At 34.3% G+C, this 16,832-nt stretch overlaps 1 protein-coding gene across 1 annotated transcript in view; it reads left to right on the top strand.

The window, feature by feature from the left end:
• The window catches only part of NAALADL2 (N-acetylated alpha-linked acidic dipeptidase-like 2), an 880,510-nt gene that overhangs the window by 220,320 nt on the left and 643,358 nt on the right, over nucleotides 1-16,832 (top strand). Inside the window, exon 2 of the mRNA XM_004674978.1 lies at nucleotides 12,180-12,681. Coding sequence (XP_004675035.1) covers nucleotides 12,180-12,681 — 502 coding nt within the window. The remainder of the gene's footprint in view (nucleotides 1-12,179; nucleotides 12,682-16,832) is intronic.

Consider the following 16,832-nt stretch of genomic DNA (forward strand, 5'->3'; position numbering starts at 1 on the left):
GGTCCAACTGTTTTACATTACTTGGGTAGTAATTAAAGACCTCAACTTTTTATAGGAATTTTGTTTAATGGAAAGAAAAGGAAAAGAAAAAGAAGAATGCATTGGTTGTTAAGATACATAAGTGATATGAAGACTTTTGTGGTAATTTATGTCATTATAGTGGATAATTGGAAAAAGTCTCACCAGTCAGTGTAACTGAAAAGTTACAGTGAAATCAGGAGGATGGGGCTTTTGCTTTGTGTGTAGAGTGTCAGAGAAATACATTCTCAACAAGTTAGGGATAGGTTGAGTTATACTATTCCTCTGAAGAATCAAGATTTGATGTATATATAATAGTAGAGCAAAACATAATCTTTGGGTTTTTTTTTCAGGTTATTTTAAACAAAACAATATGCTGATTCTGTGTATTTCAAGATACATCATTCTCAATATGTAGAAAATAGTGAAATGAAGTATTTATGGTCAACCATTTTATTATTTTCAGTGAATTATTGAGGCACCATTAGTGACATAAGAATAGAAACATTAGTATGAAGTGGTAGAGAGGGTTAAAGTCAGGCAAATATTATAAAGAAAATGAAGGATACATTATGGGAAGAAAAAAATCAATGGGAAAAGAAGTTAAAATTTATTTTGGTAAAGTACTAATAATATTCGACATTTAAAAATCAAAGTACTAAGTGAATTTTAAAATTTTGTATGCATTATTATAATAAACTACCTTTCAGTGGTGTCACTTATATAAAAGTTCTGTTAAATGTTTTACATTCATTTAATGTCTGTGAATACTCCATTTCCATGTCTTTTGCCTGACATTTATTTTCATATTAGCACCATGTCTTTTGTACCATTGGAGATCTTTCATTTTTTATAATATCCCTGTTCATCAATAAAATATAATTGACATCAGCAGTATCCAATGCAGTTTTTAGTACATTGCTCAGTTAATTTACCCCAAACTATTAATATGTATATATGTAAATTTCTAATAAAATAATTTCTCAATGTCAAGTTGGCATACAGACACAACATATTAATATAGTATTTGTCATCCTACTTCTTATTAAATACATTTTTAATGATAAGGTTAAGAGTTATTAATAGCACATATAAACAAAGATCAAATGTAGGAATAAACTTGAATTTCATACTTTGGTAATTTTGTTAACTTAGTAAAACTTGGTTATTTTATAAGGTTTTTTTGGATAAAATTGTGCTTTTGTGTCAGTTGGAGGTCTAGAACAGAACATAATGTGAAGCTATTCTTGTTAAGTTTCAGATAAATGCGTATTTTGATATATTAATTTTTTTAAGAAAGAAGAGCAAAATCTTGGACAATCTGTTTTTCTTTTATTATGATGCTTGAGGTAATTCTTTAAAAACATTTAAATCTTTATTCTATCCTAAAAGAAAACTTCAAGATTCTTCTATTCCTACTATTTGGCAAACATAACAATTCACTTAAACTGAATTTGAGCTCTAAGAATAAGTGGATGTTGTAAAAAATCATTGTCTTATAAAAAGTACACTTTGCATATAAATGTTATAAATTCCTATTATTGTAGCAAGTTGTTGAATCATCATTTGTAATTTTTGTTAGCTCATAGTCTAACAGTTTGAAAGCTGGATATTAAAACCTTTACATTTACTCATAGATCTTTAGCTAAAAATAGATATCTAGGCTTTACCAATACAGATTTGTGTATAATTCATATGATATTTCTTATGAGCTGAATGAACATAAACATAAAGTACCCCTGTTTTCTTGTATAGTGTTTCCAGCTTTCTTATTAATTAACCACAGTATCACATTACAGACACTTTTCCTATTAATACCCTAAAGGAAAAAATATAAAAAAAGAACTATTTCAGAAAATGCAAAGACAGGTTCTTTGCAGAAACTACAAAGCACTTGATTACAACTCTGGGCCTCCAATAGATTTTTTGTGTTAGGATTTTAGAAAACAAGGCAATACAAATTTTAGAATGTAGTACTTAGAGTTTGTAGAAACCTGTTGATACTTTTTGAAGGGTAAAGATATTTAAAAAGTAAACCAATAAAGCCCTTTGAAAAATGTGAAAAATAGAGTGCTTACTGGCCTCATGTAGATAAAAGCTTCATCTATCTGTTCCTGGAAATCCAAAAGCCATAGTCAAAAAGCAGCAATTTAAGATCATTCACGCAGCCTGAAAGGATAAAAAATTGCAGTGTATCTATCAAGCTAAGAGCCTCCTCCTGGCAGACAGCTCTTAAAAGAGCCAAGTGGTGATTGTATTGACGTGTTAACTCTTGAAAACCCTCGAAGCTCTCTTAGGCCAGTGTAAACCACACATAGTAGAGAGTAGGATTCGATGGACCAGAGGGTTTTAATGACTGAAAACAGGTCAGCAGCATGTTGAATGTGAACTCTAGCTTTCAAGTTCTAAGCAGAGTTGTTTTGCTCTTTGTCCCTCAGCAACAAAAGAAAAGAGACATTTTGAAAGTGTCACTGAGACCAGAAAATAGAGGTTTTGGTCTTTTTCTCTGAGGAGTGTACTTGGAAGCAATTCTGCTTTATTCAAAACAACAGTTCCAGGAAACAGAGAAGCCTGCCAGGAGTTATGGCTCAAATACGTGACCTTTTAGGTGCAGAAGTCAGAGCAGACCCCAAAGATCTAAGACAGCTCCATTAAAATCAAGTGGACTTTGAGGGTCCTGAGACTTGTAGTCACACTAGTGATTTAAGCAAGCATAATAAACCAATAAGATCATGAAATGTGTTCTGTCCTGCCAACTTTGGGCACTTGTAGAGATTCTGAATGTTGTAGCATTTAAGAGAGTTGGTTTTGGAATTTGACCGATGAGGTGTGATTTCTAGCTGTTTGCCCTAAGTAACAGTGAGAATGTGGGGAGCACCCCTAAATCTCAGATATTTGATCTGTAAAATGGGGATGATAATGATACTTACAATGCATGATTATGTGATTCAAGGGTATAATATACATAAAATCTTAGCTTTATCATAAATCCTGGATTGTTGTTAAAGTTCAGCATTTTGGATATTATATCATAGACCTTTGTAGCTAAATTAGTTACACTCTTTATGCCACTAGCCTCTGGCCATCACCTGCAGCCTTGATTGTATCAATGCAGAAGGTTGTTGAGAGAGTGGGCATGGGGTACACATGCATTATAGACACCTGGAGCATGCATATGTACACTTGTGGGGTATGTGCACCTGTGTGCATGTGCACACCTGAGCCTTGAGGCCAGGGACCTAAGGGTAGTGTCACTCAGTTACTACAGTTCCGAGAGGAAGAGCAGAGTAACTATGGAAGAAGCAAAACCACGAGATGACCCCAGAGAAAGAACAGCAGAGAGACCCCAGAGGAAAAAAAAAACAAAACAACAAAACATAAAGATTCCTTGTGGGGGTTTGGGAGGCTCAGTCACCTGCTTGCCTCCCAGCACCTCCTGCCTGGCCTGTGCCTGCCTCTTTCCATGCAAGCCTCCCTGCCTGGGGTGCCTGTGTACTTGGTTCCCAGAGAGCATAAAAGCATGAACCATCCGCTGAGGATTCTGGGACTCTTTATCTGTCTCCCCAAATTAACAGTGAACTGCACTGTGCATGCTGGCAGTAGAGGATGTAGCTTCTGCATTTCAAAATCTCAATGCAAAAGACAAAGAGGAGACCCATACTGACTAGCTAGAGAATACTCTTTTCAAGATAGAAATCTGCAACTAAAAAGAACAAAGAAAAAAGAACTTAGAGAATATCAAGTTAAAAACAAACTCTTCAGCTAAGCGTGGCATCAAGACTGTGCACTAACTAGTGATATTAGGCTAAGGTTGATGGGACTAGAAAAAGCCCACAATGCACCCCCCTCCCAAACCCCCAAGCTGGCTGCAGTGAAGCTCAGAGTTTTCATTAAAGCTCAATAACAAAGGTTTTCTTTAGAAGACTATCAGAATTTTTACTCTTCTACTCTGTTTTGTGGTTTTGTTTATCTTGATAGGTGCATTTTTGATGCAAGCCACTTCAAATACTATGAAGGTAGAAAAGATGTAAATACTGTCAAAGTAATTAAATATTTTGTGGTTGTATAAATGGAAATGATGACTGAGGCAGGGAAGATATTCTAGAATCTAGAATCAAGGTGGATGATGGGCCATGGAAGTGGTCCATGGAAGGAAGAGAAACCATTTATATATCTTTAGGTAGTGAGCATTTCATAATGTTCGTAAGACTTAAATTCATTATAGATATTCTAAATAGTACTAAACTACCTAGTCAGGAAGCCCAGACTATATTATGCAAATTCTATCATATTTTTTTTTTCTTTGCCATAGCCTAAATTGAATTATAGCACTCAACTATAGATAAGCCTTACCTTAAAAGCAGGAACTCAGGTGGGCCCACTAAACATTCAGTTGGAGTGTGTCATAAGCATTGCAGTTGCACCCAGGTACCTGCAGAAAGGCCAGCCCAACCTGGCAATTGGCAGGTGGTCATGCATATGCAAGCAATATAAAACAAATTTACACAAACCTGCTGGATTTCATCAAATAATTTTCCCTCAAATGGTGTTGCTGCATTTTGCAATTTATAGCTCATTAATTTTGCATCCTATAAGCATACCTTTTATATGCCATTTAGTAATCAAGGTAACTTAGGTCTCAGTAAAGTTTTAGTTTTATACTCTCTAGTTTTGCTATCTGTTCTGCCTTAACTCAGTATGTTTTCCATTCAAGAGCATACTTTGACTAGCTTTTTTCCCCTAAGATAAAGCACGAATAGTAATTCCTCCTTACTTTATATATATACTCTTTATTCAATTAGTGAAGCATGCACAACAAATAATTATTGTCTTTTCTTTTGTGCAGTTAATATACAAAATTAAATTAAATTAGGGATTCTTAATGCATTTGCAGATATTATTGAAGTTACTGATGTTATTTCACAAAACCAGATGAAAAAAAATCCTCATTATACTGAAAAATTAAGTGAAGAAACAAGAGTTTTCTAAATTACTACTTTTATAGTTTATCTTTTGCTCTGCTCTCAAGTTGAGACTATGAAAGCATTCAAAAACAAAACATTTATTCTGTGAACATGGCTTGTATTTGTGCAAACTGTAGTCATATTGAAAATTTATGTTAAATGGTTTTAGCCAATATGGAATATTCTTAAATTTAAAAATTTCTTTGGGCACATGCATAGCTCATTAGCACAGTATCTAAATGTATACTTTATGAAGGCACTAATGATGCACTAATATTTCTAAGAAGGTTCTTGTCCTCAAATGGATCTGCTCAAAGTCACAAATTATTTGATATTAAATTATTCAGGATACAATGTAGGATCTTTTCTTTTTTTTTTTTTTTAAAGATATATTTATTTATTCATACAGAACTGGGGTACAGGCCAGAGATGCAGAGGGTGAGAGGATTCACCAGAGACAGAGTGGGGAGCAGAACAGGCAGATCAACGAAGTACACTGCTGAGGGTAGCAGCGGGCGGGTCAGGAGAGGTCTGCCACGCCATGTGGTCACCTCCGGGGCAAGCGGGAATCGAACTCATGCTGAAGCGGCTTTAGATTCTCAGTGCTGTGCTTTAACCCGCTGCGCCACCAGGGAGGGCCAGTAGGATCCTAGAACTGTCATAGGATATTTTTAAGTTTCTAAATTTTGGTCTTAGTTTTTAAAGTTAACCTGGTGTGGTTATTTATTTATTTCAATTGTAAGATAACTTCTACGGGTTGAATGCCTTTAGATACATTCCCATATCTAATGATGTCTATACAGTTCTTGATACTGTTTAAGTTAAAATGCTATCAGAAATTTCATAGTGCATCAAGTAAGTCACCTATAAAAAACATGGTTCTTTCTGGCAAATGTGCATAACTCAAGTTTGTGGTTAACTAACTAGTTCCCAGAACTATTAAACTGAACTCTTTAGCATTACAGAAAAACTGTGTAATACTTTATGTAATTAGCTAAAATGAAACTCATCTCCATAATAGCAAGATAAATAATTGATGGTTGTAAGTCAAACATAGTAATAACTTGTTTGAACATTAGGTGTACATCTCTTTTAACTATCTGAACCATAGCTAATGATGAACAGACCCTTCCCCTTCTCAAAAGTGCTTGAATGCATCACTCCATTTCTCATTATCTCCAGATTCTTGCTATTGAAACTCTGGTCATAGTTTAATTTAATCAGAGCTGTGCTTTAAAGTTGTAAGCTATAAAAAGTTCTTTCTAAATATACAGAATTTCTGGAGCACTTCTTTATTTTTTATTTTTATTTTTTTTTAAGATTTATTTATACATATAGAACTGGGGTACAGGCCATAGGTGCAGAGGCAGTGAGAGGACTCACAAGAGACAGAGCAGGGAGCAGAACAGGCAGATTGGCAAGGTACGCTGCTGAGAGGAGCAGCAGGTGAGACAGGAGAGATCTGCTGTGCCACATGGGTCATTTTTGTAGCTGGGGACCAAACCTGCACTGAGGTGGCTGTAGCTCGCTTCACAATGCTGCACTCCAAATCTGTTCTGCCACCAGAGTGTGTTCTGGAGAAGTTCGTTAGTGATTGATTACATAGGCCTTGTTCTAAGCACCTTAATACTTTATCTTATTTATTCCTACTAACGCTACAGAGTTGGTGCTATTATTATTTGCATTTTTGTGTATGGAACTTGAGTATAAATATAAGTAACTGGTTTGAATTGCATAGCAGAGCTAAGATTTGAAACAGGTAGTCTGATTATAGATTCTACCAATTTAGAAACTTAAAAATTTGGGACATTCATGTAATAAATTCATTATGATTGCTGAGCAAGCAAGTGATTATATACTTTAGTGGAATTGGTAATATATAACCTACTAAGTGAAGCTTTTGTTTAATATGCAGTTATTATTTAAAATATTTCTCAGTCACTGTTAAGGTGAAATTGCAGCAGCCAGAGATTATATTTTACATACAACATTTCAAGCTATTTTTATATTCATATTTTATTTCTTTATATTTTACTTAGCCTAGTCAGTAAAAAAAAAAATGTGTGAAAGAGAACATTCAGAAGTAGCAAATTATTTTTAAAGGAATCATATGTTCATTAAGAATACAGATTTCATTTTTTATTGATCTAAGCTTGTCAAAGTATAGAAAAAAGTAACTTTTAGTTCAACTATCCTTTGCTTATAAAAGGATAACTGTTTATAAAAGATAAATGATGTCATATATTGAATTTTAAAATCAATTTATTCTTCAACATGGCCCTGAATAGGAGGGACTCTCACTTAAATGAATAAAATACATTGAAAATGTGGAGAAAAAAGATCAAGTTGAATGTGAGAATGTGCCAGATATTTATATTTGAAGAAATGGCACAAATTTCTGTGATCTATCATACCCAAATGTATTTCATTTAGACAAAAAATTCATGTGGTACTTGCTGAAATCTACTACATATATTTCTAAAATTACTCCTATAAAATTATATGCAATGTGACAACATATGTAAATTAAATGAATCACACATGAGTAGTAGAACATGTGTGAAGTTTAAATGGCACTATCATCTGATTATGTTTATGATATACTAATTTTGCTGTTTTTTATATAATATAAAATTATCATTCTGGTTGGGAATTTGAAAGTTCTGGCAAAATGAATCCTTGTCTCACAGGGCATAGGTATTTTAAAGGAAGCTACATTATTTGTGGGACCCATGAAATAATTATGCTGACTAAAAATTGAGTGTTAGTTTTAGTTCGCTATTATTTTATATTTGAGGGATTAATATATATATATGTAAATTTTATGTATATATACATATATATTTTGCAAATATTTATATATATAATATTTTGCACATATTTTAAGTTTTGCAAATAATTGTATCTATTTACCTTAAGATACTGCTAAATAAATCCATTTCTAAATGATTATGTACATGTGTAGAACTTACTTGATCAAATAAAGTAGTTAAAATACTTCATTGTGTATGCTATCAAACACTTATTTCTTTCGTAATTTTCCCAAAATACTTTTTGGTTTTTGTTACATCAAGTGCCTCTAACTACCTTTGACCCAGATACTGTTCTCCTTGATGGCAGAATTTAGTGAAAATTTATAAAAGCTTAATGAGTCCAAAGTGGTAGTAAGGGTGTCAGGCAGATATCCATCAACTTGAGGAGTTAATATCTGTATCTGCATTACATTCTAATTGATGGCTCTGTCTGATGTTTGAAAAGCGTTAAATTGCTGATGTACACGTGATGGAATGCCTATTGTCAGACTAGAAATGAAAACTCTGCCTCATCACTGCAGTTGGGTTTTAAATGATTTGCAGAGAAATGACTTTGAATGTTTGTATTAGAGGTCAGAATTAGAGATCTCACTTTTCTGGAGGGAGCCTCTGTGTGCAAAGTCTTTTCTGAGCGTAAGCCATGCTCTACAATTAATTTTTGATTAAACCTTCAGAGTGAGAAACTCGTTCGTAAAAATGGCAGGGAAAATATATCTAGAGTACTACACTGGGACAGTGTGTAAGTAAATTAATCAATAATGCATGAACTGAACAGTTAAAGAAGGAAATATCATATCATGTCAAGATAGTAGGAATTTATTAATATTTAAACCTAGACGAACCGAAAATGACTGTAGCTAAGAGAGTGTGGTGTTTTATAATAAATGTACAACAAATTGGATTTCAGAGCACTTTAACATTAATTTACTACCAACTTTTGCTATCAATATTTTATAAAAGCCACATTAAGAAGCACAATCCCAAACATCTCTTCCCGAATGTAACAAAGATATTTGGCTTTAAATCTGGTTTTTATTTGGTAATATGAGAACATTAGAATACTGAATTTTAGAGATTTGCTCTTTCTATTACCTTCATTCAGGGTTTTCCTACCTTCTAGTATTATATTATTTAGTGTGATTTGTATTCTTCTTCTATCAGCTAATTAGCCTTTTCCTAACCCATTCAAATTATTATCACACACTTCATTTGTTGTTTCCTTTCTCTCTTTGTCTTGAGGTGGCCAGAACCAGAATTCAGAGGCTGTATTTTATTGACTCATTTTGGAAACTACACCAAGCAGTGGTGGGGAAGGCAGGGAAGTCAAGGAGGAAAAGAATCAAAAGGACTTGCAGGATCATTTCTGGAGTCGTTCTAATACTTAGCACCAAATGAACACCTGCAATAATAGCATGTCATGTGACTCTGAATATGAACTAAGTAGTCCCAAAAAAGCAAGCAAAGCATCAACTATCATATATATGATATGATATGATATGATATGACTATATATTAGGCAACCTCCTCCCTTCTCCTCAAAATCTGACAGAATTATATAATTTATTTTATCATTATTTTTAAGATTTATTTATTTATTTATACAGAATTGGGGTATAGGCCAGAGGTACAAGGATGATGAAAGGATTCACCAGAGACAGAGTGGGGAGCAGAACAGGCAGATCAACGAAGTACACTGCTGAGGGGAGCAGTGACGAGCCTGGAGAGGTCTGCTGCACCATGCGGATCAGCACTGCGGCCGGTTCCAACTCATACTGAAGCAGCTGCAGCTAGCTTGCAGTGCTGGATCCTAATCCATTTCACCATAAGGGCTCTGCATGTTTTTATTTTTCACTGAGGTAATATTGAATGCCCCCAGCACATGCTACTGCCATATTGTACCCACCACCAACTCACCCATATTCCACCAACTTAGGCCATTGTGCTTCCTTCCCACTTTGGTGCTTCAGTTCTATAATCAGCTATCAAAGGTTAAATTTTCATCTCGTCTTTATCTGACTATTAATTTAGTTAGCTTATATATCATATCATATTGACAGCAGTTGATATTTATCTTTTTCTTTTTGACTGTTTCACTTAGCTTATCCTTTCAAGCTTTGTCTATGTTGCACATAACATGAGTTTATCATTTGTGATCATTGAGTAGCATATTGTGTATATAAACCACATGTGCTTGATTCTTTCCTTTGTTCTAGGGAACCTAGCTTGCTTCCATTCAGCTATAGTAAACAGTGCTGTAGTAATGTTAGTTTATTTTTGAATTAGTGTTTTTAAATTTTTGATAGATAAGGCTTAAGTGTAGACTTATTGGGATGAATCTCAATTCCATGCTTAATGTTTCAAACTCTTCTATACTGCTTTCCATATGGGTTGGGCCAGTTTGCATTTCCACTAGCAGTGTAGGAAGGTTAACAATGGAGCTAAAAGATAGTGATATAAGGATAGAAACTTTTCCATAAATGGTGTTGGGAAAAATGGGACAGCTACATGCAGAATTACATGATTTCTTCTGCATTATATAGATCATTCCTTTATATATATATACAAGGCTTGATAGTTTTTCTACCTCTAATACCAGAAATATTGCTTCTAAGCCATATTACCTGCTCTCACTTAATGGATGTTTTTGGTTTGCTGTCTCAATTTACCCTAAAGTCAGCACTATCTTTATATCATTATTATACCCATTTCACTGAAGAAGACACTAGGTTGCAGAAAAGCTAAGTCTTTTTCCTCAAGCTCACACTTCTTTAAATATTTCTCTTAATATCTGGCTAGTGAACTCCATCTCAGTCATGGCATACTATTCTGGGCTATTCAGATGTTCTATGTACTATACATTTTCATAGCTCTGCATGATTGTAAATTTTTTCCTGCTTGGAGTTCCTTATTCCACATCCCCGTCTGTATGTAGCTAACATCTCCTTTCTTGTCACGAGTCTCTTAGCAGTCACGTTCTTAAATAATTCTTTCCCATATTCTACTAGAATCAATCACTGTTGAACCGCCCTTGCACTTTACTTATTCTATTTGGTTTATTTATATTTGCCTCTAATTGGATTTCTCCCTACTGGAGGAATAGGGATCCATTTATCTTTATCTTTGTCTTCATCACCTGTATCATTACCTGACATGCATTAGATATTCCTCTTTGTTGAGTAAAATCTGGGTAAGACTAAATCCAGACTAGCAAATTAGAATTGTTGTCAGAATTATAATTTGTATTTTGTGATCTTGAATGTTTAATAATATTTGAACTTAAATATTCAGAGCATTTTAATTTTTTGGACCTCTGCTATGGTGTTGGAGCTGTGTATTGTCAACATTCTGTACACAACATCATTACCTTTCATAAAGTCCTTCTCTTCTATTAAAGTTTGCTTTTCAACCATTGGCCCTAAGGCAATTACCTAATCACTTGTCAGTTGAGCTCAATTCTTTACATACCACAATGGACCACATAGAAAAATCAGAAAACACAGTGAGGGACCTTAGAACCCAGCTGGGGTGAAAAATCTAATACACTGAAAATTTAAGTATGAGTATTCTTAATCTGTAACCATAATACTCTAGTGGTTTGCTGAATACAGACTGAAGACCACTTAGAGTTAATTAGTTCTGTTATCCTAATACAACTCTGCAGGATACAACAAACTGTCATCCAAAACTGTGTAGAGAGAAAAACCTCCATCTGCTATTCCTGTGGCGAGGTTATGAAACCAAACCCTTAGTAAGGCAAAAAAAGCTTTCTTTTGTGGATAGATGTCATGCCAGGTTTTTATTTAATGTGCTATGAGTTAAACAGATTCACGTCACTAATTCTATCAAATATCTTGCTCTATTATGGTGGCATTATGTATTATACCATATTTGACTTTTTTATTTCTATGCCACAACTACTTCATTTGGTTCTTCTTATTCTTAGATAAAGTTGTGTTTTTAAAGTTAACTCTGGTATATAAATTATTCGAAGGTATTTTCATTTTTTCCTCAAATTTACCAAACAAGAGCTTTATTGCTTCTGCCTAATTTTGCCTTCATTGTAGTACATTATTCTCAATACATTTTTGAATTTGTTATTTTTTTTATTCTCCTGAGTTTCATGGTTATTGGTGTGCTGTGTATGTTTTCTTATAACTTTTCCACTAAGTACCTTTCTTATTTTTTTATACTTCTCTATAGTATCAACAGCAAAATATATATCAAATAATTCACTAATGTGTATTTTCCAAATATACAGTCTATTTTCCATTATTATGAACATTAAAATATTAAATGTGGTTCACTCTTTTCTTTGTCTTCACCTTGGGAATTCTCATTATTGTTTTTTTATTTTAAGAAAATGTACTTTTTCTTATTTTCACAGGTAAAAAGATGGCCTATCAGAAGGTCAGTGCAGATCAAAGACCTCCAGGACATTCACAGTTTTTAGATAATGATGATCTTCAAGCCACTGCCCTTGATTTAGAGTGGGACATGGAAAAAGAATTGGAAGAGCCTGGTTTTGACCAATTCCAACTAGATAGTTCTGAGAATAGAAACCTGGAGAATTCAGAGACCGCAGACCTCAATATTGAGTCCATTCAGCCTGCAACTTCACCAAAAGGACGATTCCAGAGACTTCAAGAAGACTCTGATTATGTTACCCGTTATACAAGATCTGCACCAAAAAGTACCACCTGCAACTTTTGTCGCCTTTTAAAAGTTCTTTGCACAGCCATCATTATACTCATTTTTGGAATTTTGATAGGCTATTATGCACATAAAGGTTGTCCTTCAGAAGCTACATCTTCAGGAACACTTGATTCTCAGTTATACCAAGAGATTCTCAAGACAATCCAAGCAGAAGATATTAAGAAGTCTTTCAGGTAGGTGTCAAAGACATGGATGTTGGTGGGGGTGTATCTTATGGGAGTGGTGTCTCCCAGGGATTGTCTAACTGGCAATTTTGCTATGGTTTAAAGTTACTTCTACAGGATTTACAGAGTGCACATTTCACAAATAGAAATGCAAATATTTCTGGATATAATAGAAACTAGAGCATTAGCCATATAACTGAAATTTATAATGAAGCAAAAATAAATAAGGCTGCTTATGGACTGGGATACGTACTGCTAAATAGTAGTAGTATTTGAGTTCTTGCATCCCTGGGCTTGCCAATGAAAGTATATTTATTGAAGCACATTGGTTTCCATATATTAGGCTGTTCTAAAAATTGATCTTCAAGGTAGTTTTACAGATGACCGTTCTAGCTGGAATGAGTTGATTTTTAAATTAAGACATAAGCACATATTTCTGATTACACCTTAATGTGAATTTTTTGGAAAAGTTTTACTGATGAGATATAACTAGGGGTTAACTTGGAAGTGTCTTTGGTTTGCTATATTGTTAGCACACATGTCATAAAGTGTTCCCTAAATTTTCATGTTAAAGTAAATCATTTGAATGGGAAAGTTAGGTATTAACTTATACAAAGTATCATCCCTATATGCAGAGAAAGGACATTTCTAGGTATATCATAGATGCTGTTTGTAGGTAGATGAGAACGAGGGCTACTATAACCCTGGGATATCCTTTCTAGGTGTCAGTGACTTGTTACAGCCAAGACATTGGCAGGTGTGAATTTCTAGAACTTTTTGCAGGAGAATATGCCCGCTGAAGCTGCATCATTTAATCTGTGTGCTGTAATAGCCCAGCTATCAAAGTTGATAAAGTATAATTATCTGCCTTAAGATCACTAGAGATTTGTTACTGACAGTCTTCTGTTTCTGCTGTCCCCTGTCGCACAATCATCTTAGGATATGTAATATGCAGACAATAACACTTTCCATGATATTTCTAAATGTGTTTACATCAAATTCATCAGGAAGATATGCCATTGACTATAAATGTGTGACTGTATCAGTCAAGATGTATTTTGTGTACTAGTCACACTATGTAACTATATTCTCTCCTTATATTCCTTTTGACTTTTTCTTTTAACCTACTGATTTTGGGTTTAGCGTTATACACATCTTTACAAAATGACCTCTGTCTTCTTTGCAACAGGCAGCACGTTCTAGACTTTAAATATGAAAATATGAATCATGTCCCTCAGAATGGGAGTTGCTTTACAATATGCTCTATGTCCCCTTCTTCTATGAATAATTAACAAAAATTTAAATATAAAAACTAGCTGCAAAAATATAATTACCAGCAATTATACTTCCAGACAGTATTCAGTGGTTAGACACAAATTCACAGGTACACACCATAAAATGTTCAGCTTTGTCCTTATTGAGATAATAGATGTTTTTCTTCAAGAAATAATATGTTGATAGAAATTTGTTTCTACTAACTTTCTTTGAATAGCAACTCTTTTAAACTAAAGGCAACTGTCCTCCCACTACTCATGCTAACACTATGCCTTATTAATTTTCATATTTATGAAGTTATTTTAGCATTAACTCTCTATATCCCAGATTCCTCCTAACCCCAGTTTTATGCTTAATGTAGAGTTGAAGCCACTTTTGTTTGCACTCTTCTCTGTCGGTCCTCCATCCCTGTCTGTGTTCTGAAACTATTTTATTCTTGCCAAATAGTCCAACAGTAGTGCAAGTTAAAAGATATTCATTTTGGGGCCCTCCCTGGTGGTGCAGCGGGTTAAAGCACTGCACTGAGAAACTAAAGCCACTTCCGCATGAGTTCGATTCCTGCCTGCCCCGGAGGTGACCACATGGTGTGGCAGACCTCTCCTGGCCCGCCCGCTGCTCCCCTCAGCAGTGTACTTCGTCGATCTGCCTGTTCTGTTCCCCACTCTGTCTCTGGTGAAGCCTCTCACCGCCCCTGAGCCTCTGGCCTATAACCCAGTTCTGTATAAATAAATAAATAAATCTTTAAAAAAAAAAAAAGATATTCATTTTGTATAGATTAAACTGCAGACATCTGGGGAAAATAGACCAAACCACCACACTCCTATATTCTAGCATATATTTCAAAATTATTTTTCTAAGGTAGAAAATGAATGGGTGAATAAGAAACAGATTTGTGTTTAATTGCTCAGTGATAATTCTATTGTGTAAATCATCTTACCATTTAGATTTTTCATATATTATGATTAAATTTAAAACATTAATATGGACATGATCATTATTTCTAACATAATATGGTTATATTTTATATCATCTAATTATAATTACTCAAATATATGTCACAGATTATATTAATTATGTGACAATTCATATAAGAACCATATGGTAAAAATGTTAAAATAACATTATCGATGTTTTGTATCCAGCTTAGGTTTAAAGACGATTAATACTATATATTTAATTAGAACCATGCAGCACAGAGAACTTGGAAAAATATGTTTTATTGCATTAAACATTGAGGTTATTAACCATTATAGTCTATCGAGTAGACTAGTGATACTTGAAAACCTGTGACACAGGACAATGGAGAAAGATAAGTTTTTGAAGTGAGTTGTGTTCTAAGTCTAACATATTTTTAAAGAGGAAGGTTCATGTCCAGGGGAAAAAGGCTTAATGGAACAATCTGCTTCATACTAAGTGCTTGACTTCCCATAAGAAGTCTTAATGATAAAATATGTACTGGCTAGAGGTGTTTTCTATGAAAACTATTGAAAGAAATGAGAGAGAGAAAGTTCTAAAGCCCATTGTGGAGTTTTGGGGAGATATTTAAATCCTGAAGGTCAACACCTCATGAGTGAGAAAGTGATCTTATAAGGAAGATCCCACAGAGCTACCCGCTCCTTCTATTATGTACAGACACAGTAATAGCTTCCTTTATGAACTAAGAGTATCCTCACCAGCTATTACACTGAATCTGCCAGTGCTTTAAATTGGACTTCTCTGGGTCCAAATCTGTGAAATATTATTTTTACAAGCTATTCAATCTGTTTATTTTGTAATAGCCTCACAATGCACTGAAGAGAGAGGGTGGGTAGGGAATGAGGGCAGAAGAAATGAGAGAGACAGAAAGAGAGTGTTGTAGAAAGTTTTCCAGTGTAGCTTCCTAGAAGGTAACAACAAACAAAGACTGAAGTGGAAGTGTGCCTCAGAACTGTAGAAGGCATAAACCTGGAACTGAAGGGGAGAACATTAGCATGTCCATTAAAATTTCTTTCATTGAAATATGATTTGTATCCTTTAGGGGAAAGAGACACTTGTGATTCGGTGTCAAGTAATTAGTCTAATTAATTTTGGTCAGTCGGGATGCTAGTTACTTTGTGTAAAAACATATTTGCTTAGGTTTGTTGAAGAGGCCTCCTTAAATTAGAAGAAGCTTGAATGTGACATGCAGTATATTTTTATTATATAATAAAATCACTGAGGTTTTATCCTTATGTATTATTGAATGGATGATACATCATAACCACATTGCTAAAAATAATAAAGTATGTTGCAAACCTCAAAAAATTAGTAAATATAATAATGAAATATAAGTCAATGAAGTCAATGAATTTAGTACATTTTGATGTCAGGGGTATATTGCTTTTTAATAGTTGTAGAAGCTGTGAAATGATGAAAAGAAATGGTGAGAGGTCATGGTAAAATGTGATGTAATTTAATTATTGAATATATGGTATATATATTTTTAAAAATGGTGCCATTATTTTCTTTCTTATAAGTTATATGTATACAGGAAGTTACTAAGAATAAAGTGAACAGGGCCCTCCCTGTGGCACAGCAGGTTAGGATGTAGCATTGCAAGCCAGCCACAGTGGCTTCAGGGTGTTCAATCCCCAGCCAGGGAGCTGACCCATATAGTGCAGCAGATCTCTCCTGTCTCAACTGCTGCTCCCCTCAGTAGTGAACTTCATCAGTCTGCCTGTTCTGCTCCACTCTCTGTCTCTGGTGAATCCTCTTAATGCCCCTGCACCTTTGTCCTGTACCCCAGTTCTGTATGTGTAAACAAATACATATTTTTTTTTATTTTATTAAAAAGTTTATTTTTACATCATTTTGCACATTTTTTTTTTCATCTCAATTGTAATCCCCACGGGTTTCCCATCACCAAA

The sequence above is a fragment of the Condylura cristata genome, unplaced genomic scaffold, assembly GCF_000260355.1.
Source record: "Condylura cristata isolate star-nosed mole 26May11 unplaced genomic scaffold, ConCri1.0 scaffold00003, whole genome shotgun sequence".
In the NCBI taxonomy this organism is placed as follows: Eukaryota; Metazoa; Chordata; class Mammalia; order Eulipotyphla; family Talpidae; genus Condylura; species Condylura cristata.